This window comes from Ranitomeya variabilis, chromosome 1, assembly GCF_051348905.1.
Source record: "Ranitomeya variabilis isolate aRanVar5 chromosome 1, aRanVar5.hap1, whole genome shotgun sequence".
NCBI classification, from domain to species: domain Eukaryota; kingdom Metazoa; phylum Chordata; class Amphibia; order Anura; family Dendrobatidae; genus Ranitomeya; species Ranitomeya variabilis.
The window spans coordinates 590,408,177-590,435,000 of NC_135232.1; the positions used below are offsets into that span (position 1 = coordinate 590,408,177).

Here is a 26,824-nt window from a genome sequence, read left to right on the forward strand (position 1 = left end):
GGAGAGAAGATTTCCTCGTGTTCCTCTGGCTACCTCTAGTTCCTCCTGTTCTTGCCCTGTGTCTTCTCCGCTGTTCCTGCTGCGGGAACCCATGCAGGTAGACCCACTTAAGCCTGTAGAGCAGCGTCGTAAAGAGAGACTCGCTCAAGGGCTCTGTTTCTACTGTGGCAGTGCTTCTCATTTTCAGCATTCCTGTCCCCTGAGGCCGGGAAACGCCTCCACCTAGGACAGGTAAGAGGTGACTTCCTAGGTGATTCTGATTCCTCTCCACCTTTGACTCTTTCTGTTCTTTTGCATTTAGGTTCTAAGCGTTTCTCTGAATTAGCTTATATTGATTCTGGTTTGGCCAGAAATTTCATTCAGCTCGAGGCAGTTAGAAGACTTCCGATTCCTGTAAGGTCCCTGGAGACTCCTCGGAGGATAGATTCGGTCAATGGTCAACCCCTGCGGGAGTCTGTTACTCAGGTTACCGAAGAACTGGAATTACAGATCGGAGTCCGACATCGAGAGAGAATTGTTTTTTTTAAGTGCTACCCTCCTTGTCTCATGCTATTCTTCTTGGTCTTCCTTGGTTGAGGATGCACGAGCCTACCCTCGTCTGGCAGTCTGGGGACATTCTACGTTGGGGACATCTCTGTCAAAATCAGTGCTTGCTTCCCGTCCAGTTTAAAATCTCTTCTCAATCAACTTGTGTGTCTCCAGATTTACCATCTGCCTATGTGACCTTTTTTTCGTCAAGAAGAAAGATGGTACTCTTCGTCCTTGCATCGACTACCAAGGTCTTAATAATATCACGATTAAGAACAAGTACCCACTTCCTCTCATTCCAGAACTATTTGACCGTCTCTGTGGAGCGTGTATCTTCACTAAGTTAGATCTCCGTGGGGCCTACAATCTCATCCGTATCCGTCCCGGAGATGAGTGGAAAACCACATTCAACAACCGGGATGGTCATTACGAGTACCTGGTTATGCCTTTTGGTCTGTGCAACGCTCCCGCTGTGTTCCAGGAATTTGTGAACGATGTTTTCCTGGATCTACTTTATTCTTTTGTGGTGGTGTAGTTGGATGATATTCTTATATTCTCTCCAGATCTTTCTTCCCACAGAAGTGACGTCCGTCAAGTCCTCTTACGCCTTAGAGCGAATCGTCTATATTGCCAAGCTTGAGAAGTGCGCCTTTGAGCAGTCGTCCCTACCATTCTTAGGATGCATCATATCTGATTCTGGTCTGCATATGGATCCGGAAAAAGTGTCCGTTCGTGCAGAACTGGCCTCGTCATCAAGGCGATCCAACAGTTCCTTGGATTCGCTAATTATTACCGGCAGTTTATCCCTCACTTTTCTACCCTGTCCAGCTCCGTCTCCGCTTTGATCCGCAAGGGAGCTGACCCTCACTCCTGGTCCCCGGAGGCAAAAAACGCCTTCCAGTCTTTGAAACAAGCCTTTGCAACAGCTTCCATTCTCCATCGTCCAGAGATTAGCAAGCCCTTCATTCTGGAGGTGGATGCTTCTGCTATCGGAGCCGGCACAGTTCTTTCCCAGAGGTCTTCCTCCGGTCGGCTGGTCACCTGCAGCTTCTTCTCTAAGACTTTCTCTGTGGCTGAGAGGAACTATACCATTGGAGACAGAGAGTTGCTGGCTATCAAATTGGCATTGGAGGAGTGGCGGTATTTGTTGGAAGGAGCTTTTCATCCTTTTAAGATCTACACTGACCACAAGAATCTAGCATACATCCGCTCTGCACAGAGACTTAATCCTCGGCAACCTAGGTGTTCTCTGTTCTTTGCCCGATTTGATTTTGAGCTACATTTCCGTCCTGGCAATAAGAACTTCAAAGCTGACGCCCTATCCAGATCCTTTCTGACTGCTGATGTTGAGGAGAAACCTTCACATATCGTGGATCCTAGCAAGGTCATCTCGGTTGCTCCTGTTACCTTGACTTCATTGCCTCCGGGTAAGACTTTTGTTCAAGAGTGCAACAGGAAGCAAGTTTTACGTTGGGGTCATGCTTCCAAGCTGGCAGGTCATGTCGGTTTCAAGAAAACCCTTTCTTTGGTGTCGCGGTACTACTGGTGGCCATCTCTTCCTCAAGACACCCAAAGTTTCGTCACTTCCTGCCCATCCTGTGCTAAGAACAAAGTTCCTAGACATTTACCCTCTGGTCTATTGCATCCACTTCCAGTTCCCTCGGCTCCTTGGCGACACATTGCAATGGACTTTATCACTGATCTGCCTCGGTCCTCAGGTCATACAGTTATCATTGTAGTCATAGATCGATTTTCCAAGATGGCTCATTTTGTTGCTCTTCCTGGATTACCTTCTGCTCCCGAATTGGCAAAGATCTTCTTCGCTCATATTTTTCGGATTCACGGCTTTCCTCAGCACATAGTTTCGGACAGAGGAGTTCAATTCACCTCGCGCTTCCGGCGTGCATTATGCAAACTTATGGATGTGACTTTGGATTTCTCCTCTGCCTACCACCCTCAAACTGATGGTCAGGCAGAGCGCACAAATCAAATCCTGGTCACCTATATTTGGCATTTCTCTAACGTCCATCAAAACGCTTTTGGCGTACATTATGCAAACTTATGGATGTGACTTTGGATTTCTCCTTTGCCTACCACCCTCAAACTAATGGTCAGGCAGAGCGCACAAATCAAATCCTGGTCACCTATCTTCATCATTTCTCTAACGTACATCAAAACGACTGGTCCAGTCTGCTCCCTTAGGCTGAGTTTGCATACAACAACCACACTAGTGAATCCTCTTCCAAGTCGCCTTGTTTTGTCGTCTATGGGCAACATTCTGGTGTACCTTTGCCAGTACCCACTGCCTCGGGTGTGCCGGCGGCCGATCTTCTGTCCGAGGAGTTTTCTAGGGTCTGGCAGGAGACCAAAACCGCACTCGAACAAGCTGGAGACAGAGTTAAAAGACATGCTGACAAGAGGCGTCAGGATTCTCAGTCTTTTCAACCTGGTGATAAAGTATGGTTATCTTCCAAGTTTATTCGGCTTAAGATTACTTCATATAATTTAGGTCCATGATATATTGGTCCATTCGAGGTGTCAGCTCGTATTAATGATGTTGTTTACAAGTTAAGGTTACCTGCCTTGCTTCGCATTCCAAATTTGTTTCACGTTTCTCTACTCAAGCCAGTCATTCTCAACCAATTCCACCCTACTACTGGCCAGTCGCCTCTACCTATTTCCGCACGAGATGTCTATGAAATTAGGGACATTCCGGCTATGAATAAATCTCGAGGTAAGACCCTCTTTTTAATTGATTGGAAGGGCTTTGGTCCTGAGGAGAGATCTTGGGAGCCTCGGGAGAACATCCAGGCTCCTCGAATTCTAGCTAAGTTTCTTTCTAATCTTAGGAGGAAGGGGCGGAAGGAAGGGGGTACTGTCACGCCTCCCGTATCTCCCTCTGACTCTTTTCATACTTACCTGTCCCGGCACGCCGCTGCTGCCGCTTTTGCTGGGTCTTCTTCCTGCTCCCGGCGTGCGTGTTCGTCTCTGCGCGCTCCCAGACTGTCCGCGCACCGCCTGGACTCCACTCTTTCTCTCTCTGCGCAGAATCCTGCTTATCGGCGCCGGCGCATGCGCACTTCGCCTTCCTGCTCTAGCGGTGCACGTGCACTCCCACAGGCTGCTCTTCGCTCTATCAGCTGCTCCCATTCCTGATCCTGCTGGTTTCCTGACCCGGAAGTGCTCACTACTCCTTCTATATCAGATAGCCTCTCCCCCTACTCCTTGCCTGATTGTCATTTGTCCTCATTTGACCCAGGTCCTCCGTACCTTGCTCTGTCCTGTGCTCCTTATCTTGTTCCGTCCTGTGTCTCTGCCATTCCCTGCCAGTCCTGGGCGTCCGCCATATCCAGTCCATCCTGTGTCTCCGTCATTCCCTGCCTGTCCTGGGCATCCGCCTTATCCAGTCCATCCTGTGTCTCTAGAAAGTAAATAACTTGGCACTCAACTTGTGTATAGTGATGATTTTAAGAATTAAATATTTATTACTTGGATCGCAGTCCAGCATAAACGTTTCGGTCAAAACAATAAGACCTTCTTCAGTAGACCGACTGCTTGTCAGATGTAGAGGGTCGCAGAGTATAGGTAAGATCCTATATATTAATTGTAAATGGACCTCAGATCAGTTGGATATGAACGCATAGTTCTTCAAATTGTGGTAAGGTTGGTAACTAGGATAGCCAGGATAGGTATGTATCCCATAGAATTAAAGAGCAGGGTAACTTTCAATGTGCTGGCATATAATAATGAGTTCCTCACCATAAATGTTATTGTATATATTGGCCAATAGTTACTCGTGTAGTGGCACAAAATTCTATTGTGCAAGGTCTCCTTGAGAGTCCTGTAGGATAGGTGCCACTGTGTTACCGGCCCCAATAAGTTGTAAATGGATGACGTGCATCAACGCGGTGTCCGCCGCTGGTACAGTATGCCTTCAATTTTGAATAAATCCCCAACAGTGTCACCAACAAAGCATCCCCACACCATCACACCTCCTCCTCCATGCTTCACGGTGGGAACCAGGCATGTAGAGTCCATCCGTACACCTTTTCTGCGTCCCACAAAGACATGGTGGTTGCAATCAAAGATCTCAAATTTGGACTCATCAGACCAAAGCACAGATTTCCACTGGTCTATTGTCCATTCCTTGTGTTCTTTAGCCCAAACAAGTCTCTTCTGCTTGTTGCCTGTCCTTAGCACTGGTTTCCTAGCAGCTATTTTACAATGAAGACCTGCTGCACAAAGTCTCCTCTTAACAGTTGTTGTTGTAGAGATGTGTCTGCTGCTAGAACTCTGTGTGGCATTGACCTGGTCTCTAATCTGAGCTGCTGTTAACCTGCGATTTCTGAGGCTGGTGACTCGGATAAATTTATCCTCAGAAACAGAGGTGACTCTTGGTCTTCCTTTCCTGGGGCGGTCCTCATGTGAGCCAGTTTCTTTGTTGCACTTGATGGTTTTTGCTACTGCACTTGGGGACACTTTCAAAGTTTGCCCAATTTTTCAGACTGACTGACCTTCATTTCTTAAAGTAATGATGGCACTCATTTTTCTTAACTTAGCTACTTTTTTCTTGCCATAGTACAAATTCTAACAGTCTATTCAGTAGGACTATCAGCTGTGTATCCACCAGACTTCTGTACAATACAACTGATGGTCCCAACCACATTTATAAGGCAAGAAATCCCACTTATTAAACTTGACAGGGCACGCCTGTGAATTGAAAACCATTCCCGGTGAAGCTCATCAAGAGAATGCCAAGAGTGTGCAAAGCAGTCATCAAAGCAAAAGGTGGCTACTTTGAAGAACCTAGAATATAAGACATAATTTCAGTTGTTTCACACTTTTTTTGTTAAGTATATAATTCCACATGTGTTAATTCATAGTTTAGATGCCTTCAGTGTGAATGTACAATTTTCATAGTCATGAAAAATCTTTAAATGAGAAGGTGTGTCCAAACTTTTGGTCTGTACTGTATTACAGAATAGTCTTGTGCAGAACTAATAGTTAAAATTTTTGGACCTCATACAGTAAAATAGTTAAGACCATTTGGACATACTATTCTTTGATCTTGTACTTCACTGTCTACATGGAATAAGGTGGGGAATTATCTGTTATACATGATCTCTATGAGGAGAATATAAAAGGTATAATATAATCTGATGACATTAAAGAGAGAGGTAAGTAGTAAACAGCTAGCAACAATTGGCAGTTTTCCTGGGCTCTTAATGGGAGTACTACCTATAATACTATGATGGGGCTATTGTCAGGTCATTGTCTAGGTAGATCCAATGGGAATTAAAAATTGTGATCAACTTCTATACAAGAAAAAGTCAACTTTACAATTAAAAGGGGACTGCTATGGTCTTACTGCAGCCCCAACATTATACCATTATAAATAATAGAAAACTAGTTAAAATCAAACCAGTTACATTGCATATTTTTGAATAACATAGTAAAACTAGTATCTTCTATTCCAGAATTATTTAAAATTAAATTGTACAATCATTTTCATTCAGGTTTACTTTCTCTCTTGAGTATATCAAATAGATGTATTGATCTTATGCTAGTTTCAGATTCTGAAATGGAAATCTGGAAATACTACACTTAGTAGACAATGTAACAAACGCAAAGGAAGAGACTGATATTATTAGGTTTAGGGCAAAAGCTATACTTCAGTAACATAGTATGCAAAATAGCTTTCCTCCAAAAGAAATAAAGCAGAATCTCTAGGGCCACATATAGCTCAAGTGCACATTAGTTTTTACCTTCTTGAGGAGAGAAATGTTTGCATTATTTTTTTCTTTTCTCTACAGTAGCATTACACACCCTTTTCTGGTCCGAGGTCCACAGTGTCAGATTGAAGGAATTTGTTGGACCACAATAAAATATATAAAGTAGACATAGGCGGACACCTGGATGTTCGGGTTCTGAGAGTTCGGCAAAACAGTTACCAAAAGTTCCGGTTCGGGTACAGAACAGTACCCGGACCCGAACCCGCACCTCATTCACTTGAATGAAGGGCCCGAACATCATGTGCATGACAACATGGCAAACACCACTTCTGATCAGCGGTAAAATCACCACCGGTCAGACAGCTGCAGTTCCCAAGCTGTCAAAATACAGCGTGATAGCGCATCTCTGATCGGAGATATAAAGTTTACCCCCGGTCACTGGTGACAGCTGATGGGACTACTGCTGCCATTAACCCACGCCTGCTAATAACAGAGAGAGTAGGAGCTGTTGATGGGAGTAATTCATCAGCCAGCGCCTGCGTTATAAATAAATAATACAAAAAAACTGGCATTGATTCCACTGTATTTTTGATAAGCAGCCAGGCAAAACTCCCAGCTGGGGGCTGCAACCCTCAGCTGTCAGCCTCAGAAAGGCTGGTTATAGAGGGGTCCCCATGCTGTATTTTTTAATTATTTAAATAAATAATTTTAAAAAATGGCATGGGATCCCCCCATTTTTGACACCCAGCCAAGCTAAAGCAGACAGCTGGGGGGCTGGTATTCTCAGGTTTGTAAGCGGCCATGGATATTGGACCCCCCAGCCTAAAAGTAGCAGCCTGCAGCCACCCAGAAAAGACGCATCTATTAGCCCAGCTTTTCCCACTTGCCCTGTAGTGGTGGCAAGTGGGGTTCATATTTGTTGGGTTGATGTCACCTTTGTATTGTCAGGTGACATGAAGCCCACAGCTTAGTGTTGGAGAGGCGTCTATAAGACACCTATCAATTACTAATACTATAGTTACATGGAAAATACAGACATGGCAAGAATAAAGTCTTTATTTATAATAAAACAAAACACACTTTTACTTTTTTATTTAAAAATAACAAATCCAGTTATATTCACCTAACGCCTAATTCCACCCAAGCTCTTGTCTCCTGTAATAATACAAAAATAAGAGACAACCATATCCCTCACCTGTCGGTCGTTCTGTCCCATGCTGTAATCCATGTTTGGTGGGTAAACAGTTTTCAACCTGAAAGGTGACAAGAAGCGACCGTCTAGGCTGAGAACCACAAGTGAATGAGCTGCTGCGCGAGCAGCATCAGTGACCAGCGGTGACATCATGAAGGTTACTGCCGGTCACTGAGGCTGCATTCAAAGCCAGGCCAATGAACTGTGGTGACCTCAGTGAGATCACCACTAGCACAGTGAGAAAAAGTCTCACAGTGCAGAGGCGAGCTCACCGCAGTCCACTTGGAGAATTTCACTGCAGTGACTGTCGATCAGAAGCAGTATTTGCTGCGCTGTCATGCACAGTAGGTGTTTTATCTCTATTACAAAGGTATTACAATTTGGGGCATATGGGACAGTAACAGAATATGTTATAAATGTTAAATAATTGCCAGCTCCTTTTCCAGGACTTTGACATATCAGAAGAACCTTTCTCCCATTATCACTCTAGAAACACAAATACCACCCATGCATGTGTCTCTCTCTGTTGAAGTTTATGTGATTTGCCAAAATGGCCACTCCCAAAAAACTACAATGAAAAATATTGGCACACATGTAGTGTTACACAGTGGTTCAGAGAATGTTGACATATGGGGATCCAAGAGACATAATTCACCAATAGCTCTTACACTAAATTGTCTCCACTTTCCAAGTTACTTCTGTATTTTGCAGAACATAAAACAGACATGAATGTCTGTGATTAGATGGATAGGGTCTGCATAGAATAGCATCATGGAATAGCATCATGGGTCACATGTGAACTTCGGCTTTAAACACCAGCTGGATATCAACAAGTTTGGAGATTGTAACCGCAAGATAACAAAAGCACACCGGCCATATAGTTTCCAAGACACAAATATAACTAATTTAAGGTAATAAACCTTTTCTCTTCCTGCCCATTCCATATACTTTCAAAGCCAAATGTGCTTGTATTTCCATCACAACATCCAGCCAAACACATTAAGGTTCAATCCCAAGACCAATTTTGAGTTATAACTAGAGAAGTGGTGTTGCCTTATGAGGGACCATCTTAGATTTCAGAAGAAATTCTCTATGCCATTGCTGAACATCTTCCTTCGGCTCCTGAACTTATGTTCTATGTCAATGTCTCTGGTTAGATGTGGATAAATGTCTTGAGGATTGGGACACCTTCCAAGGATTCTGCTACAAGCATTTCTATGATCGTAAAAGTTGGGAAGAAGCTGAAACCCACTGTCGAGAATATGGTGGTCACCTCGTAAGCATTGTGACCCCGGAGGAGCAAGACTTTATAAACAGTAAGTATAGAAATTACAATGTGTTTATGGACTCCTAGTATGATTTTTCCCATCCAAATCGCTGCTATTTCCAGATCGTGGGCACGTGGCCTAAAGGCCACAGCTCTCAATATTTGGTAACTAGTGTAGAAGATATGAAAGCTAGAAGAAGTGAATGCCAAATCAGCCAAAATAAATAAGCCTAACTTTCTTTGGCAGAAAGAAAGAAACTGGTGATCCTCAAAATCCAATAGGGTATGACATTTTGACAAGCAAAATCATTTTAATTGATTTGGAATTATTTTTCACAAGTAGCTTAGGCTACCATTATACTTAGCCCAACCTCAGCAGTGTCTAGAGGTAGGATTATTTGCGCCAGTACCCACTCCGACCTACACCACAAAATCCAGAATTTTTTTTGTGGTTTGAGAAATCGATTCTTTTTTAAATTAAGTTGTGGTAAATGTTCTTCAAAATAACTATAGACCTTCAACATGGATCTATCATGGTGTACAGAGATACCATGATGGTAACAAAATGGTGGACAAACTCTCTAATGGAAGTCTTACCTTTCACCGTACATATATGACTGTCTGAACCGAGCATACATGTGTTTAGAGAATTCAGAGGAATAGATGGTCTTGCCGCTCAGAAATATCATAAAGCCTCAGGAGGTAAAGTTCATAAACCTAACCAAGAAGTTTGTTCTCCAGACAAGCATCTGAATATTGAGCTTCTGCCTCATGAAGGAGATAAGACTAAAACTCCCACATAAACATTAGATAGCATTGTTCGGCCGACAGTCATCTCTAACCATACACAGGAGCTGTTGTTCATCTGGGCACTCTTGTGTTCTCTATTAGAAACCCACCAACAGATATCTCTACTAGTGGCTTATCAGAGGTACCTGATCAACATCTCGAATTACAACCAGTTGGCCGGTGCCCCAATGCACAGGTGTGTCAGTCAAGCCTGTCCATATCGTTGGGTGCAGCCAACATTGGTCAAATGGGTATGGAGCGGCTTAAGGTTGGATGACCGTTTAAAGTGTATTGGATGGACACAAGTGATGTATTTAACATAACTCTGGATGACATCCGTAGTTCTACCATGTCAGTCACGGTGACAAAAGAGCATCTTCAAGTATCGCAGAGCATATCCATCGACATCTCGCCGAAAAACTACCATGACTTTAATGATTTGTCCATAAAGGAAAAATAAGTCCTTCCTTATATTGTAGTCCTGTTTTTATTATATTTGTTTGTTTTGATCATTTATATTGACAACATTGCTTAAAACTTTAGCCACACTTTGGTAAGGTTGCACTGGATGGACCCAGTGTTTTAATCCAATAAAGCTACCAGTACATCATACCACAATTTTTTTTATGACAATACTTTTCTGAAGCACTGAATGGGAGGTTTATGAGTAGGGACCACCATGGATGTGAGTGGTTTAAAAAATAAACTAATTTCATATATATGTATATTTTTATTTTATGGCAGATAAGTATCAGGACTACCAATGGACAGGCCTCAATGATCGGACGATAGAAGGAGACTTTCAGTGGTCAGATGGAAATCCCCTGGTAAGTTTTGTACAGTAGGTTCTGTTTGTTAATCTTCACTTTTTGATATTTTAATCAACTCTTAGATCCAACACATACCTCCAGTTAGTTAGCTGTAGTTAGTCCATGTCACAGATAACAACCGGGGGGAGTCACCAAGATTCCACTGCTGCCACCAGTTGCCAAGGTTGACACCAAAGAGATCGCACAGATCCCATCGCTGTCACCAGTTTGTCAGGGGACGCAACTCCGCTGCCTCCATTTTTCAGGACAATTACGCAATGACTGATGAAGGATGGATGCTGCTGCTTCCACTTCTAGGCCAGTTATTGGGGACTCACAGTGAGTGTATAGTATATATACTTCTGATTCCAACTCATGGAATTACAGTTGTGCTCAAAAGTTTACATACCCCCTGCAGAATTTTTGCTTTCTTGGCCTTTTTTCAGAGAATATGAATGATAACAACAAAATGTTTTCTCCACTCATGGTTAGTGGTTGGATGGAGCCATTTATTGTCAAACTAGATGGAGGCACGATGATATCGTATCAGTAGGGCGGTAATGTCATGATGGGGGCAGGCTTTGCAACATTGAGAATCTCTCCCCCCATGTGCTCACCCACCTAGCCACCCTCTCTTTCCCCATGTTCTGACTTCTCCCGTCTATACTCTTTTCTTTGACCTGTTCACCCCATGTGTTATCCTCCTTGTCTGCTGTCTCTCTCCTGTACTGTGTTCTCCCTTCATGTGCTGAGACTGCAGATTTCTGATTGCGGTGCTATTGTTGCCTAATGGCATCCTGTGATAATCTAATGACTTTTCAATCAGGGGACTCATGTGCTTGACGCCTACGCTTATATCCATTGTTTTTGTCCCAGCGATGCTGTTGCTCTTCAAGAGTCTCATTTGCCCCTTGTTGTCTTCGACATTGTGTCTTTGCTGCTTTCCTTTCATTGTCATTGGCATACTTTTTTTGAGGAGTCATGTTGGAATTGATATTTGCTTTTTAAAGGGGTTTTCCCACGAACAAAAGTTCATTTTAAAAATTGTCTGTGTCTGACCGTGTACCGGACATACTACAGCTCCTGGGCAGGGGAGGAAGCAAGAGACAATACTGACATTAAAGCAGGAGATTGCAGAAAATACATTTTGTGAGGTAAAATAGTGTTAAAAACAGTCAGTGAAATATTTTACCTGACAAAAGAAATCCTTTGTGATCCCCTGCTGTAATGTCAGTATTGTCTTTTGCTTAATCCCCTGCCAGAGATGTAGTATGCTACATACTCGGTCAGACACAGACAATTTTTAAAATGAACTTTCATTTGTGGGAAAACCCTTGTAAGGTGACCGGCTTCCTCTGCCTGTTGACATGTCGCGCATCTGCTGCTGGGATCAGCCGAATGGTTCACTGCGTCTGCGAGGAATTCACGCAGGCGCAGTAAATTAGACTGCCGCCATCTTTGTGCAGACAGATAGCGGCGGTCACTTTAAAACTAGGCATGCGCTCCTCCTGTACAAAGATGATGGCGGTCAGTGAATGATTCGGCTGATCCCGGCGGCGGCGTGTTCGCGACGGTGTTCCGCTGATGGTACTGCGTAAGAGGCTGCATGCGTATACAGTGTGTGTATGTGTGTGTGGTGCATACGGCGTATACAGTGTGTGTGTGTGTGTGGTGCGACCGTGTTCCGCTGGTGGTACCGTGCAAGAGGCTGGTACCACCTGCAGTTTCCATATTGAGACACACATCACTTGGGTGTATCAATATGGAGGTCGGCGAACTTCCGTCGCTTGGAATTCTGGGATCCGGACATTACAAGGTAAGTATATATTAAGACTACTGTGTTTTCTCTTTTTAAATAAAAATGACAACCCAAAACATCCAAATGACCCTGATCAAAAGTTTTCATACCCTGGTGATTTTGGCCTGATAATATACACATAAGTTGATACAAATGGGTTTGAATGGCTACTAAAGGTAACATCCTCACCAGTGACCTGTTTGCTTGTAATCAGTGTGTGTGCATAAAAGCTGCGTGAGTTTCAGGAATCCAGACAAGCTCTTGCATCTTTCATGCAGCCACTGACATTTCTGGATTGTGAGTCATGGGGAAAGCAAATTAATTGTCAATGGATCTACGGGAAAAGGTAGTTGAACTGTATAAAACAGGAAAGGGATACAAAAAGATATTCAAGGAATTGATGTCAGCAGTGTTCAAACTGTGATTAACAAATGGAAAATCAGGGGCTCTGTAAAAAACAAAACCGCTGTCAGGTAGACCAACAAAATGTCGTCCACAACTGCCAGGAAAATTGTTCTGGATTCAAAGAAAAACCCACAAATAACATCAGCTGAAATACAGGACTCTCTGAAAACTAGCGGCGTGGCTATTTCAAGATGCACAATACGGAGGCACTTGAAGAAAAATAGGCTGCATGGTCGAGTCGCCAGAACAAAGCCATTACTGCGCAAATGCCACAAAGTATCTCACCTACAGTACACAAAACAGAACAGAGACAAGCCTCAAAACTTCTGGAACAAGGTAATTTGGAGTGATTAAACTAAAATGGAACTTTTTGGCCACAATCATAAACGTTACATTTGAATATAGGTCAACAAGGCCTCTGATAAAAGGAACACCATTCCTACTGTAAAGCATGGAGGTGGATCTCTGATGTTTTGGGGATGTAAGAGGTACAGAGGCACAGCAAACTTGGTCAAAGTTGAAGGAAAGATGATTGCAGCACGTTATCAGCAAATACTGGAGGAAAATTTGCACTCATCAGCCCGGAAGCTGCACATATGACATACTTGGACGTTCCAACTTGACAATCATCCAAAACACAAGGCCAAATAGACCTCTCATTGGCTACAGCAGAACAAAGTGAAGGTTCTGGAATGGCCATCTCAGTCTCCTGACCTCATTATCATTGAGCCACTCTGGGGAGATCTCAAGCATGCAGTTCATGCTAGACAGCCCAGGAATTTACAGGAACTGGAGGCTTTTTGCCAAGAAGAGTGGGCAGCTTTACCATCTGAGAAAATAAAGGAATTCATCCACAACTACCACAAAACACTTCAAACTGTCATTAATGTTAGAGGGGGCAATACATGGTATTAAGAAATGGGGTATATAAACTTTTGATCAGGGTCATTTGGCTATTTTGGGTTGACAATAAATGGCTTCACCCAACCACTAACCATGAGTGGAGAAAAAGTTTTGGGGTTATCATTTATATTCTCTGAAAAAAGGCCAAGAAAGCAAAAATTCTGCCGGGGTATGTAAACTTTTGAGCACAACTGTATATGTCCCTTTTATGGTCACTGCCAACTCCACAATAAGAAAGGCAACTACTAGCTGCCACCACCAATTGTTTATAAAGGCTGATTGAACACCCATTACAAGGTAGCCTATGGCTATTAAGTTTTATGTATTTAATCCGGAAAGATAGGCAGTGTTTATAAAAATATACAAAGGTGATACAAAATGAGACCAAAACAATATGGTATATACAATTACATAAAATAAAAGGGATAAAAAAAGAAAATTACTAAACTAGATGTTACGGAAATGACTTAGCAGAGGGAGGTACTCCTTAAGAAAACACATGTTAGAGCAAAGCATGAGCACTACTGTGAGAGGTGCACAGGTAAGTTTCCACACCTGGATATAGATAAAGAGAACCTGGCACTCAACTTAAAGGGAACCTGTCACCACGTTTTTGGAAGATGGGATAAAAATAGCGTTAAATAGGGGCAGAGGTGGGCGTTACATTAGTGTGTGTGTTATGCGTTTATTACCCACCTAAGTTGCCGAAATAACTTTGCAAAGTCTCCGTTTTCGCCTGTCAATCAGGCTGGTCAGGTCACATGGGCGTGGTGTCTTCACCCAGATTTGGCGTAGTTTTCCGTTGGTGGCGTAGTGGTGTGCGCATGCCCAAAGTCCGGAATCCTCTTCCAGGGGATTTAAAATAGCGCGGTGTTCGTTATTGCATTGGTGATCGGTGGGCGCGGCCATCTTCCTTTGGCCGCGCGTGCGCAGAAGCGGCGCTCTGCTGGCCGCGGCTTCAGGAAAATGGCCGCGGGATGCCGCGCGTGCGCAGATGGATATCGCGGCGGCCATTTTCCTGAAGCCGCGGCCAGCAGAGCGCCGCTTCTGCGCACGCGCGGCCAAAGGAAGATGGCCGCGCCCACCGATCACCAATGCAATAACGAACACCTCGCTATTTTAAATCCCCTGGAAGAGGATTCCGGACTTTGGGCATGCGCACACCACTACGCCACCAACGGAAAACTACGCCAAATCTGGGGGAAGACAACGCCCATGCGACCTGACCAGCCTGATTGACAGGCGAAAACGGAGACTTTGCAAAGTTATTTCGGCAACTTAGGTGGGTAATAAACGCATAACACACACACTAATGTAACGCCCACCTCTGCCCCTATTTAACGCTATTTTTATCCCATCTTCCAAAAACGTGGTGACAGGTTCCCTTTAAGTTTTTAATAGCACTAGATTTATTCGTAGTACTAGTAAACGTTTTGGTCACAGGAGACCGTCATCAGTTACTTACTAATAAAGTTGAAAGAAATGCATAAAGGTTGATCATAAATCTGTGATCACCTGCTCTGATTGCTTAGAATAAACCGTCCATCTAGCCAGATGGAAAAGAACATTGTGCTTAGAGGTCAGGAGGTCTAGAGTGAGATGCGGAGTCCACCGCTAGTCTGTCTCGTGGGTGTGACTGACTAATATCGAACCCGCTTGTTTGACTATCCTGCTGCCACCTGGTGATAGCCTTGCTGCTGCACTGCAGGTCTTCTCTGGCAGTGTGCAGTCCTCCCGCCACTCTGTTGCCATCTAGTGGAGCTTGCATCTACCTGCATAGCAGCAGCGTGACACTAGGTCTTTCAGAATTTTATGAGATCCCCCAACTTACAGGATATCTTCCCCCATGGAGGTCCCAGGCGGTAGATCTTGTTGTCATGTTTCTATTCACAATTTTACCTGTCTATAGAGATGAAACTTGGTATGGATAGTACCATCCATTGGAGCAATATTAAGTTTGAGAGATTCTGCCAGTCTTATGGTGATGTGAGTGAATGTGTTATGATCATTCCTTACCTACTATGCCAAAAATATACTGTATCTCCCATAAATATCGGATTGACGCAAACCCCAGTATTTAGCACTGACCATTGGCTCCAAAAGGTCTCAGAAAAATGATTTGAACAAAGGAAACCCCTATAATTCCCTGGCAATGAAAAAAAAAAATGAATCCTAGCTTTGGTGTTTAGCTCCCAGAGTAGTGTGATGGGTTGACTCACTCAGCTGCTTCCAGAAGTAGACACAGGAACTCTTCTTGTGGTAAATCACCTGCTGGTTTATTATGAGACAGCATAACCTATAGCAGGGTTCAGCAAAGTAAACATGGCCTTTCTGGCATAACTGCAAAACAAAATGACTACATATATCAAAGTCCATATGTAGCGCCCCCACCGCCGCAGGGCCGAGGGGTACCCGGTACCGGGCCTACGGGTCTCTGCTTCTGGGGTTGTCACGGCGGCTAGGCCCCGGTCCGTGACCCTGCCGTGGGGCGCTCAGTGAATGATAGGTGTGGATGACGGTGGTGGTGCGGTGCGGTAAATAACGAGGACACCAGGTTGCAGTCTCTTTACCTCTTTACTGAAGATCTCTGGGTCCTCAGTCCAGAATACGGCTCACCAGGCTGCGCAAGTCCGGCCGGTCCAATGGCACCTCCAGAGTTCTCCTCACAAGCGGAAATCGGTGCCTTCCTTCTAGCGCTATGTGTTGCGGTCCTTCCCTGCTGTGCTTACGGAAAGTCCCCACAACCGTTGTGTCTGTTTCTTAAGTTCCCTCACAACTCGATTAAATGATGTTCTTCTAATCCTCCGTCCCTCCCTGATGTTCTGGTTGGGACGGCACCCGTTTGACGGGTAGGCTCGGAGCTCTTCCGGGACCCTAGAGTCGCCCCTCTCCACAAGTTGCCCCCCAAGACTGCATAGGTGATATGTGTTAGACAGCCCGCCTTAAACTGACTGTCCTGCCGCTGTTTAGAGTATTGCTTGAAGCTGATTGTTATAATACTCCCTCGGCGTTCCGGCCACCGGTAATGCGCCTCAGTAGGGTGTTGCTCCGGTCTTACAGCATGACCCCTACTGGTATTCTCCTATTGCTTTGATCTCGTTTCTCACTCAGCACAATCTATCTCGCTTCTCGTCCTTTCTTGGGCCCCGCCGCTTCCCGGAGCTGGCGCGGACCCGTTACGTTCTCTTCTATGCTAAGCCTCTGTCAGGATCCCACCCCTGACAGAGACCCTACTGTCTCTTCCTCCACAACACCCTCTGCCACTAGGTGTTGCTTCGTCCAATCCAGTCAGCTTTCTGATCTAACTTCCTGCCTGACCCCCAGTTTACCCACTATGGTGGGGAGTGGCCTAATGAATAGCACCCTTAGCTCCCCCCGGAGGCCCAGCTGTGAAATGTATTGGTGTCTGTGATACCTGATCAGATGAACTCCTTCAGTGCCATCGGACGCACCGTAGCTCCCCATAGCGGCGGAGCCACAGTACTGCAACGACCAGGACTCTGGGGCGCTGCACTCCCCCCTGGTTAAACACAGTACTCCGGGACTGGGAAGAAAACAACAATACAAGTTAGCAAAAAGACATACAATTTTGTTGAGTGCAATAACAATAAGCATATTTGAACAGAGCTTCCCTTTATGGGAGGTGAGGACACTTGAACGTTACAAACATGGTAAAATATCATAGCAACATGCTATAATTAACTTCTCTTACCCAACCGGGTATTCTACTAAGTGCAAAACTTGCTGAACAATAATTTAACTTTGCCTTTAAGGACATACACTCTTAATCCACTAAAGACCTTCCTATAATCACATTATAAGGTAATTTAACTTTTACATTCTCCTACTTTGAATCTGCAGGACCGCCTGTCCTATCGGCACCAGACCTACTGCCTCTCCTTTCTGTTACAGGACTGCCCCGTTCAGCCAGGGCCTACTGCCTTTTCAACTACTATACACAGTATAGAACATAACATTACTTTCAGTTTAAGAGCACTAAGTCATCTCTACATGACTCCTATGAGGACTAAGGGTTTACCTTCTATCCTAACTATCTATCAACATTATCAAAACATTTTCTTCTCATAACTTTAAACCTTCTCATTATCTTTCTTTCTATGCATGCTGGACACCACGTCTATCTCTACGGGTCCACTGCATCCTTCTTCTATCTTTCACCTTTTTCTTCTCAGATAACATCATTAACATTTCTTCACAATTAACCAGTTGAACACATATAACTTCCTCGTACAAACATTATCATCACTTTTCTCTCATCAACATTATTGCTACTTGTCTTAAGCAATATTACTATCGAGATGCGGCAAATGAACATCCCCTTTAAGAGGGGACCAAGTCTCTGTGAGGTAGCGTATCTTCTCAAGCTACCAGTCCATACTCAGCAAAGGTTCCAGTGCGGTATCTTCGCAAAGAGTCCTTCTTTAAGTAAAACCAGTAGGGAGCGCCTTTAATAAGGTGCAAACTATATACAAGAAGTTCGGATCATGCACTGTTCATGATTTCAGCAGTTCTTTTTAAATAACGTAGAAAAATAGAAAATAACCAAAAACAATAGGGATCCCAGGTCAACAAAGGGATCCCTTTAAGAGTTTACCCTGGACGGGTTTAGCAGCCAAACAGGAAACAGTAACTATTTACAGATTCCTGGTATCGAGGTTTAGCCTTCCAGATCTGGGGGCGGCTTCCGCAAGTACCGGTCTCCCCCCGCCACCACATAGAGGGCGTCCGCACCCCGGATAGGGGTCTGGGTACTCACGGTTCTCCTTGGAGTGATGGCCCGCAGGCATTTGGCGCACAGGGAGATCGGGGCAATAACCGCCGGCTTTGATGAATCATCAGAGGATGGTACGGTCACTTCCGGCTTGTATTTGCGTACGTGTAGGGCATACCACCCCTTATCCCCCCAGTGGCGAGTGTACCGAACCCGGTCTCCTGGGTAAAGATCCCGGCCTGGGTGTCCTTCAATGAGGTGCGCCTCTACATCCCGCCGGTTTACAAACACTTCCAAGGCAAGACCGGGCTCCTTAATGAAGCCCCAACCTCCCTGCAGCCGGAAGGTATTGATCACGCCATAGCGCTGCGGCCCCCAGTTCTCCTCAGCAACTTGCCTGACTTGGGCTTTATTCTGAAGGTCCTTCTCTTGCTCAGCCTGACGCCGGAGCTCCTTCTTGTGGGCCCACTCTTCCTCTTGCTGGCGCAGCTGTTGGCGGTACTCCCGCTGGCGGATGACTTCGATACTCTCCCCCTCCTCTTGGGCATCCCCTGGAAACCCCATCAGATTGGTAGTGGCCGCGCGGGTCCATTTGAAGGTTACCCATTCTCCCTGGAGCTGCGTGGGTTGTTTGATGGGCCGTAGGGGGCGATCGGCCGTCTGCAGAGTTTCCCAGGGCCTCTCGCACTCGATGCGGCTACACACTCGCCCGGGTGGTCGTGGTGGGGGTGAGTCTACGTCCACCAGCAGGGGCTCTTCAATCGCCAAGCCGGGATCGGCGCTGTTACCTGCCTCCGATGCATCTCCGGTGTCGGCCTCCTCCGTTGTCGGCTGCGGGACCGATACCTGGTGCGGGTTCGGCTCCTCGCCAGGGGTGGTTGCTCGCTGGCACAGACTCCGGAACTGCCGGCACAGCTCCTCCACTTCTGCCCCGAGGATTTCCTGATTAGCGCAGCCTGGTAAGGACTCCGCCGGCTCCCATTGGTAGAACCTGGCAAAGGTCTTCTCTCCCTCCCCGGGGTGACTTCCGCACTCCATGCTGCCAATCGGATTCTGCCTCGTGGTCTCCAGAAGTTCTTTCCCCTCCCCGTCCGGAGGGCGGCCTTTCTCTCCTCCACCATCCCACACTAGGAGGCGGGCCCTTCTCCTTGATGGGCATATTCTCTGGACATAGTAATATCGGTGAGGGGCGGGCTCCATCTTCGCGCCACTCTTCCAAGCTACGCCCACGAGAACACGCCCCATGCTCCCTGCGCGCCACAAAGTGTTATAATGGCGGCGGTTTTGGCGGGGAATGTCGGAACACAGTCTTTGCAACATAATACAGTCCTAGCACAGTAGACCACAGTTCTAAGGCACACATGACCTGATTCTTCAGGCTTAAGTAGATCCTGTTCGTGACGCCAAGTTGTAGCGCCCCCACCGCCGCAGGGCCGAGGGGTACCCGGTACCGGGCCTACGGGTCTCTGCTTCTGGGGTTGTCACAGCGGCTAGGCCCCGGTCCGTGACCCTGCCGTGGGGCGCTCAGTGAATGATAGGTGTGGATGACGGTGGTGGTGCGGTGTGGTAAATAACGAGGACACCAGGTTGCAGTCTCTTTACCTCTTTACTGAAGATCTCTGGGTCCTCAGTCCAGAATACGGCTCACCAGGCTGCGCAAGTCCGGCCGGTCCAATGGCACCTCCAGAGTTCTCCTCACAAGTGGAAATCGGTGCCTTCCTTCTAGCGCTATGTGTTGCGGTCCTTCCCTGCTGTGCTTACGGAAAGTCCCCACAACCGTTGTGTCTGTTTCTTAAGTTCCCTCACAACTCGATTAAATGATGTTCTTCTAATCCTCCGTCCCTCCCTGATGTTCTGGTTGGGACGGCACCCGTTTGACGGGTAGGCTCGGAGCTCTTCCGGGACCCTAGAGTCGCCCCTCTCCACAAGTTGCCCCCCAAGACTGCATAGGTGATATGTGTTAGACAGCCCGCCTTAAACTGACTGTCCTGCCGCTGTTTAGAGTATTGCTTGAAGCTGATTGTTATAATACTCCCTCGGCGTTCCGGCCACCGGTAATGCGCCTCAGTAGGGTGTTGCTCCGGTCTTACAGCATGACCCCTACTGGTATTCTCCTATTGCTTTGATCTCGTTTCTCACTCAGCACAATCTATCTCGCTTCTCGTCCTTTCTTGGGCCCCGCCGCTTCCCGGAGCTGGCGCGGACCCGTTACGTTCTCTTCTATGCCAAGCCTCTGTCAGGATCCCACCCCTGACAGAGACCCTACTGTCTCTTCCTCCACAACACCCTCTGCCACTAGGTGTTGCTTCGTCCAATCCAGTCAGCTTTCTGATCTAACTTCCTGCCTGACCCCCAGTTTACCCACTATGGTGGGGAGTGGCCTAATAAATAGCACCCTTAGCTCCCCCCGGAGGCCCAGCTGTGAAATGTATTGGTGTCTGTGATACCTGATCAGATGAACTCCTTCAGTGCCATCGGACGCACCGTAGCTCCCCATAGCGGCGGAGCCACAGTACTGCAACGACCAGGACTCTGGGGCGCTGCACATATGTCTGAGGGGTTCGCCTGGTTAGACCGCCATGTGTCTTCACCTCCACCTGGAGCCACATCTGGAGTCTCTCCTCTCCAAACCACAACACACAGAGAAAAAAAACAGTGGCTGTACATTTAACATCCCAGCAACACTCTTGAGGTGGAGATATGGTGAGTAGGTGTTGCAACCATCTCTTACCTACTTACCTACAAACCCGTCCCATAACATGGTTGATTAGCTCCTTCAGCACATAGCATGCTGGAGAGAAACTTGGGGGTTTCTAGATCAGGGAAGAAAGCAATCTTTGTGACACATATCTCCTCCAATATACTGTGCCAGTGACCCTGACACAGTAGATATTCTGTTGCATTTACCTATTCACTGCAGGATTCCCCTACTTCAAAGGAGGTTAAGTGTCAGTTCCCTGCTACTTCTCCAGTTATAATTAGTTTTTCTCTTTCCCAACTATAATTAATCCCATATCTTCAATTTGTGGCTGATATGTCCCCTCTCAGGAGATGTCTTATGGATTTAAATTTTTCTCTATGACAATGGTAGATAAAATAAGAAATCAACTGTTAGGCGTCGGGATTCTCCCGCTGTGAGGGATAGATCCCAAGCAGTGCCTGGTGCTGTGGTCTTCCATTCTGGTCCGGCCGCTGCGGGTGTTGCTCAGCACAGATGTCTCTCCCAATGTCTTGCTCAGACTTGTGGTATTCGGTTGGTTACTGCTGGCTCTCCAGCCAAGTCTATGGTAACCAGCGATATGCAGGCACAGCTTGACGCTTGGGAGTCTAAGTCCAGAGTTCACCCTACTGAGCATGTCAGTGATGTGCCATCTGCTCATTGGTGATCGGACGGTAGCTGCTATGGTTATGTGGCAGCACCAGGATTGGCCAGTGGGCGATGTCTCGGCTCACTGGGCAAGAGTGTTTGGGGTGGAGCCTAGGACATAAAAGGGGTCCAGCGGCGAACACGGGCATGCTAGTATCTCTTATGTGTGGTGTACAGTACAGACCAAAAGTTTGGACACACATTCTCATTTGAAGATTTTTCTGTATTTTCATGACTATGAAAATTTTACATTCACACTGAAGGCATCAAAACTATGAATTAACACGTGGAATTATATACTTAACAAAAAAAGTGAAAAGTGTGAAACAACTGAAAATATGTCTTATATTCTAGGTTCTTCAAAGTAGCCACCTTTTGCTTTGATGACTGCTTTGCACACTCTTGGCATTCTCTTGATGACCTACAAGAGGTAGTCACCGGGAATTTTCATGGTTCCCAATGGCAAGGGAACGTAAGAAACATATAAATAACGAACGAGCTCTCGGGTGATGGAAACTCGAGTTGACCGTGAGCTAAATCTACCACACAACTAATAGTAGCCAGGGAGCATACCTACGGCTTCCTAGATGCCACGCGCCAGCCGGAGGACTAACTACGCCTGGTAGAGGAAGAAACAGACCTGGCTTACCTCTAGGGAAATACCCCAAAAGATGATAGCAGCCCCCCACATGTAATAACGGTGAATTAAGAGGAAAAGACATACACAGAATGAAAGAAAGATTTAGCAAAGAGTGGTCCACTTACTAGATAGCAGAAGGATACAAAAGAGGACTTCACGGTCAACTGAAAACCCTTTCAAAAACCATCCTGAAATTACTTTAAGACTCCTGTGTCAACTCATGACACAGGAGTGGCAATTTCAGCCCGCAAGAGCTTCCAGCTACAGAGAATTACAAAAACTGCAAACTGGACAAAAGATACAAAACAAAAGGACAAAGTCCACTTAGCTGATCAGCAGACTAGTAGCAGGAACATGCAACCGAAGGCTCTGGTTACAATGATGACCGGCAAGGAAATGACTGGAGAGCAAGGCTAAATAGGAAACTCCCAAACACTGATGGAAGCAGGTGAACAGAAGCAGCAAAGTGCAAACAAGTCACCAGTACCACCAGCAACCACCAGGGGAGCCCAAAAAGCGGATACACAACAGTACCCTCCCCTTAAGGAGGGGGCACCGAACCCTCACAAGAACCGCCAGGGCGATCTGGATGAGCCCTATGAAAGGCACGAACCAAATCCGAGGCATGAACATCAGAGGCAGTTACCCAAGAATTATCTTTCTGACCATAGCCTTTCCATTTAACCAGATATTGAAGTCTCCGTCTGGAAATACGGGAGTCCAAGATCTTCTCTACGACGTACTCCAATTCACCCTCCACCAGCACAGGAGCAGGAGGTTCAGTAGAAGGAACCACCGGTACCTCTTATCTCCGCAACAACGACCGATGGAACACATTATGGATAGCGAAAGATGCCGGGAGGTCCAAACGAAAGGAAACAGGGTTAAGAATCTCCAAAATCCTATAAGGACCGATGAACCGAGGCTTAAATTTGGGAGAAGAAACCCTCATAGGGACAAAACGGGAAGACAACCACACCAAGTCCCCAACGCGAAGGTGGGGACCAACACGACGACGACGGTTAGCAAACTGCTGAGTCCTCTCCTGGGACAATTCCAAATGATCCACCACTTGTCCCCAAATCCGATGCAACCGATCCACCACCGCATCCACTCCAGGACAATCCGAAGATTCAACCTGACCAGATGAAAAACGCGGATGAAACCCTGAATTGCAAAAGAAAGGAGAAACCAAAGTGGCAGAACTAGCCCGATTATTAAGAGCAAACTCCGCCAACGGCAGAAAGGCAACCCAATCATCCTGATCCGCAGACACAAAACACCTCAAATAAGTCTCCAAAGTTTGATTAGTTCGCTCCGTCTGGCCATTGGTCTGAGGATGGAATGCAGACGAAAAGGACAAATCAATGCCCAACCTGGCACAGACTGCCCGCCAAAATCTAGACACGAACTGGGTACCCCTGTCAGAAACGATGTTTTCCGGAATACCATGCAAGTGAACCACATTTTGAAAAAACAGAGGGACCAACTCAGATGAGGAAGGCAACTTAGGCAATGGCACCAAATGAACCATTTTAGAAAAACGGTCACACACCACCCAGATGACAGACATCTTCTGAGAAACAGGGAGATCCGAGATAAAGTCCATAGAGATGTGCGTCCAAGGCCTCTTAGGAATAGGCAAGGGCAACAACAACCCACTAGCCCTAGAGCAACAAGGCTTGGCCCGAGCACACACATCGCAAGACTGCACAAAAACACGCACATCTCGAGACAGGGAAGGCCACCAGAAGGATCTAGCCACCAAATCTCTGGTGCCAAAAATTCCCGGATGACCTGCCAGAGTAGAAGAATGAACTTCCGAGATGACTCTAGTGGTCCAATCGTCAGGAACAAACAGTCTACCAGACGGACAACGATCAGGTCTATCCGCCTGAAATTCTTGCAAAGCACGTCGCAGATCTGGAGAGACAGCAGACAAAACCACCCCATCCTTAAGGACACCAGCAGGTTCAGAATTCCCAGGAGAGTCAGGCTCAAAACTCCTAGAAAGAGCATCTGCCTTCACATTCCTAGAACCCGGTAAGTACGAGACCACAAAATTAAACCGGGAAAAGGACAACGACCAACGTGCCTGTCTAGGATTCAGGCGCCTGGCAGACTCCAAATAAATTAAATTCTTGTGATCAGTCAAAACTACCACCTGATGTCTGGCACCCTCAAGCCAATGACGCCACTCCTCAAATGCCCACTTCATGGCCAAAAGCTCCCGATTACCAACATCATAGTTTCGCTCGGCGGCCGAAAATTTTCGCGAAAAGAACGCACAAGGTCTCATCACTGAGCAGTCGGAACTTCTCTGCGACAAAACCGCCCCCGCTCCGATCTCGGAAGCATCAACCTCAACCTGAAAGGGAAGAGAAACATCAGGCTGGCGCAACACAGGGGCAGACAAAAAGCGGCGCTTAAGCTCCCGAAAGGCCTCCACAGCAGCAGGGGACCAATTGGCAACATCAGCACCCTTTTTAGTCAAATCCGTCAGAGGTTTAGCAACGCCAGAAAAACCAGCTATAAATCGACGATAAAAATTAGCAAAGCCCAAGAATTTCTGAAGACTCTTCAGAGAAGTAGGCTGCGTTCAGTTGTAAATAGCCCGAACCTTGACAGGGTCCATCTCAATAGAAGAAGGGGAAAAAATGTACCCCAAAAAGGAAATTTTTTGAACCCCAAAAACACACTTTGAACCCTTTACACACAAAAAATTCTCCCGCAAAACCTGAAAAACCCTCCTGACCTGCTGAACATGAGACTCCCAGTCATCAGAAAAAATCAAAATATCATCCAAGTACACAATCATAAATTTATCCAAATATTCACGGAAAATATCATGCATTAAGGACTGAAAGACAGAAGGTGCATTAGAAACGCCGAATGGCATTACCAAATACTCAAAATGGCCCTCAGGCGTATTAAATGCGGTTTTCCACTCATCCCCCTGCTTAATACGCACCAAATTATACGCCCCACGAAGATCAATCTTAGAGAACCACTTAGCCCCCCTTATGCGAGCAAACAAATCAGTCAGCAAAGGCAACGGATACTGATATTTGACTGTAATTTTATTCAGGAGTCGATAATCAATACAAGGCCTCAGAGAGCCATCCTTTTTAGAGACAAAGAAAAAACCGGCTCCTAAAGGTGATGAAGAAGGACGAATATGTCCCTTTTCCAGGGACTCCTTACTATACTCGCGCATAGTGTCATGGTTCCCAATGGCAAGGGAACGTAAGAAACATATAAATAACGAACGAGCTCTCGGGTGATGGAAACTCGAGTTGACCGTGAGCTAAATCTACCACACAACTAATAGTAGCCAGGGAGCATACCTACGGCTTCCTAGATGCCACGCGCCAGCCGGAGGACTAACTACGCCTGGTAGAGGAAGAAACAGACCTGGCTTACCTCTAGGGAAATACCCCAAAAGATGATAGCAGCCCCCCACATGTAATAACGGTGAATTAAGAGGAAAAGACATACACAGAATGAAAGTAGATTTAGCAAAGAGAGGTCCACTTACTAGATAGCAGAAGGATACAAAAGAGGACTTCACGGTCAACTGAAAACCCTTTCAAAAACCATCCTGAAATTACTTTAAGACTCCTGTGTCAACTCATGACACAGGAGTGGCAATTTCAGCCCGCAAGAGCTTCCAGCTACAGAGAATTACAAAAACTGCAAACTGGACAAAAGATACAAAACAAAAGGACAAAGTCCACTTAGCTGATCAGCAGACTAGTAGCAGGAACATGCAACCGAAGGCTCTGGTTACAATGATGACTGGCAAGGAAATGACTGGAGAGCAAGGCTAAATAGGAAACTCCCAAACACTGATGGAAGCAGGTGAACAGAAGCAGCAAAGTGCAAACAAGTCATCAGTACCACCAGCAACCACCAGGGGAGCCCAAAAAGCGGATACACAACAGGGAATGTTCTTCCAACAATCTTGAAGAAACTCCTAGAGATGCTTAGCACTTGTTGGCCTTTTTGCCTTCACTCTGCAGTCCAGCTCACCCCAAACCATCTCGATTGGGTTCAGGTCTGGTGACTGTGGAGGCCAGGTCATCTGGCATAGCACCCCCATCACTCTCCTTCTTGGTCAAATAGCCCTTACACAGCCTGGAGGTGTGTTTGGGGTCATTGTCCTGTTGAAAAATAAATGATGGTCCAACTAAACGCAAACCGGATGGAATAGCATGCCGCTGAAAGATGCTGTGGTAGCCATGCTGGCTCAGTATGCCTTCAATTTTGAATAAATCCCCAACAGTATCACCAGCAAAGCACACCATCACACCTCCTCCTCCATGCTTCACGGTGGGAACCAGGCATGTAGAGTCCATCCGTTCATCTTTTCTGCGTCGCACAAAGACACGGTGGTTGGAATCAAAGATCTCAAATTTGGACTCATCAGACCAAAGCGCAGATTTCAACTGGTCTAATGGCCATTCCTTGTGTTCTTTAGCCCAAACAAGTCTCTTCTGCTTGTTGCCTGTCCTTAGCACTGGTTTCCTAGCAGCTATTTTACCATGAAGGCCTGCTGCACAAAGTCTCCTCTTAACAGTTGTTGTAGAGATGTGTCTGCTGCTAGAACTCTGTGTGGCATTGACCTGGTCTCTAATCTGAGCTGCTGTTAACCTGCGATTT

The 26,824-nt window shown here is 46.1% G+C and overlaps 1 protein-coding gene across 2 annotated transcripts in view; it reads left to right on the forward strand.

Annotated features, from left to right (window-relative positions):
- The window catches only part of BCAN (brevican), a 106,878-nt gene that overhangs the window by 71,144 nt on the left and 8,910 nt on the right, over positions 1-26,824 (forward strand). For both annotated transcript variants that reach the window (XM_077258279.1, XM_077258288.1), the window contains exons 10-11: positions 8,610-8,768; positions 10,253-10,335. In XM_077258279.1, the coding sequence (XP_077114394.1) occupies positions 8,610-8,768; positions 10,253-10,335 (242 nt within the window). The remainder of the gene's footprint in view (positions 1-8,609; positions 8,769-10,252; positions 10,336-26,824) is intronic.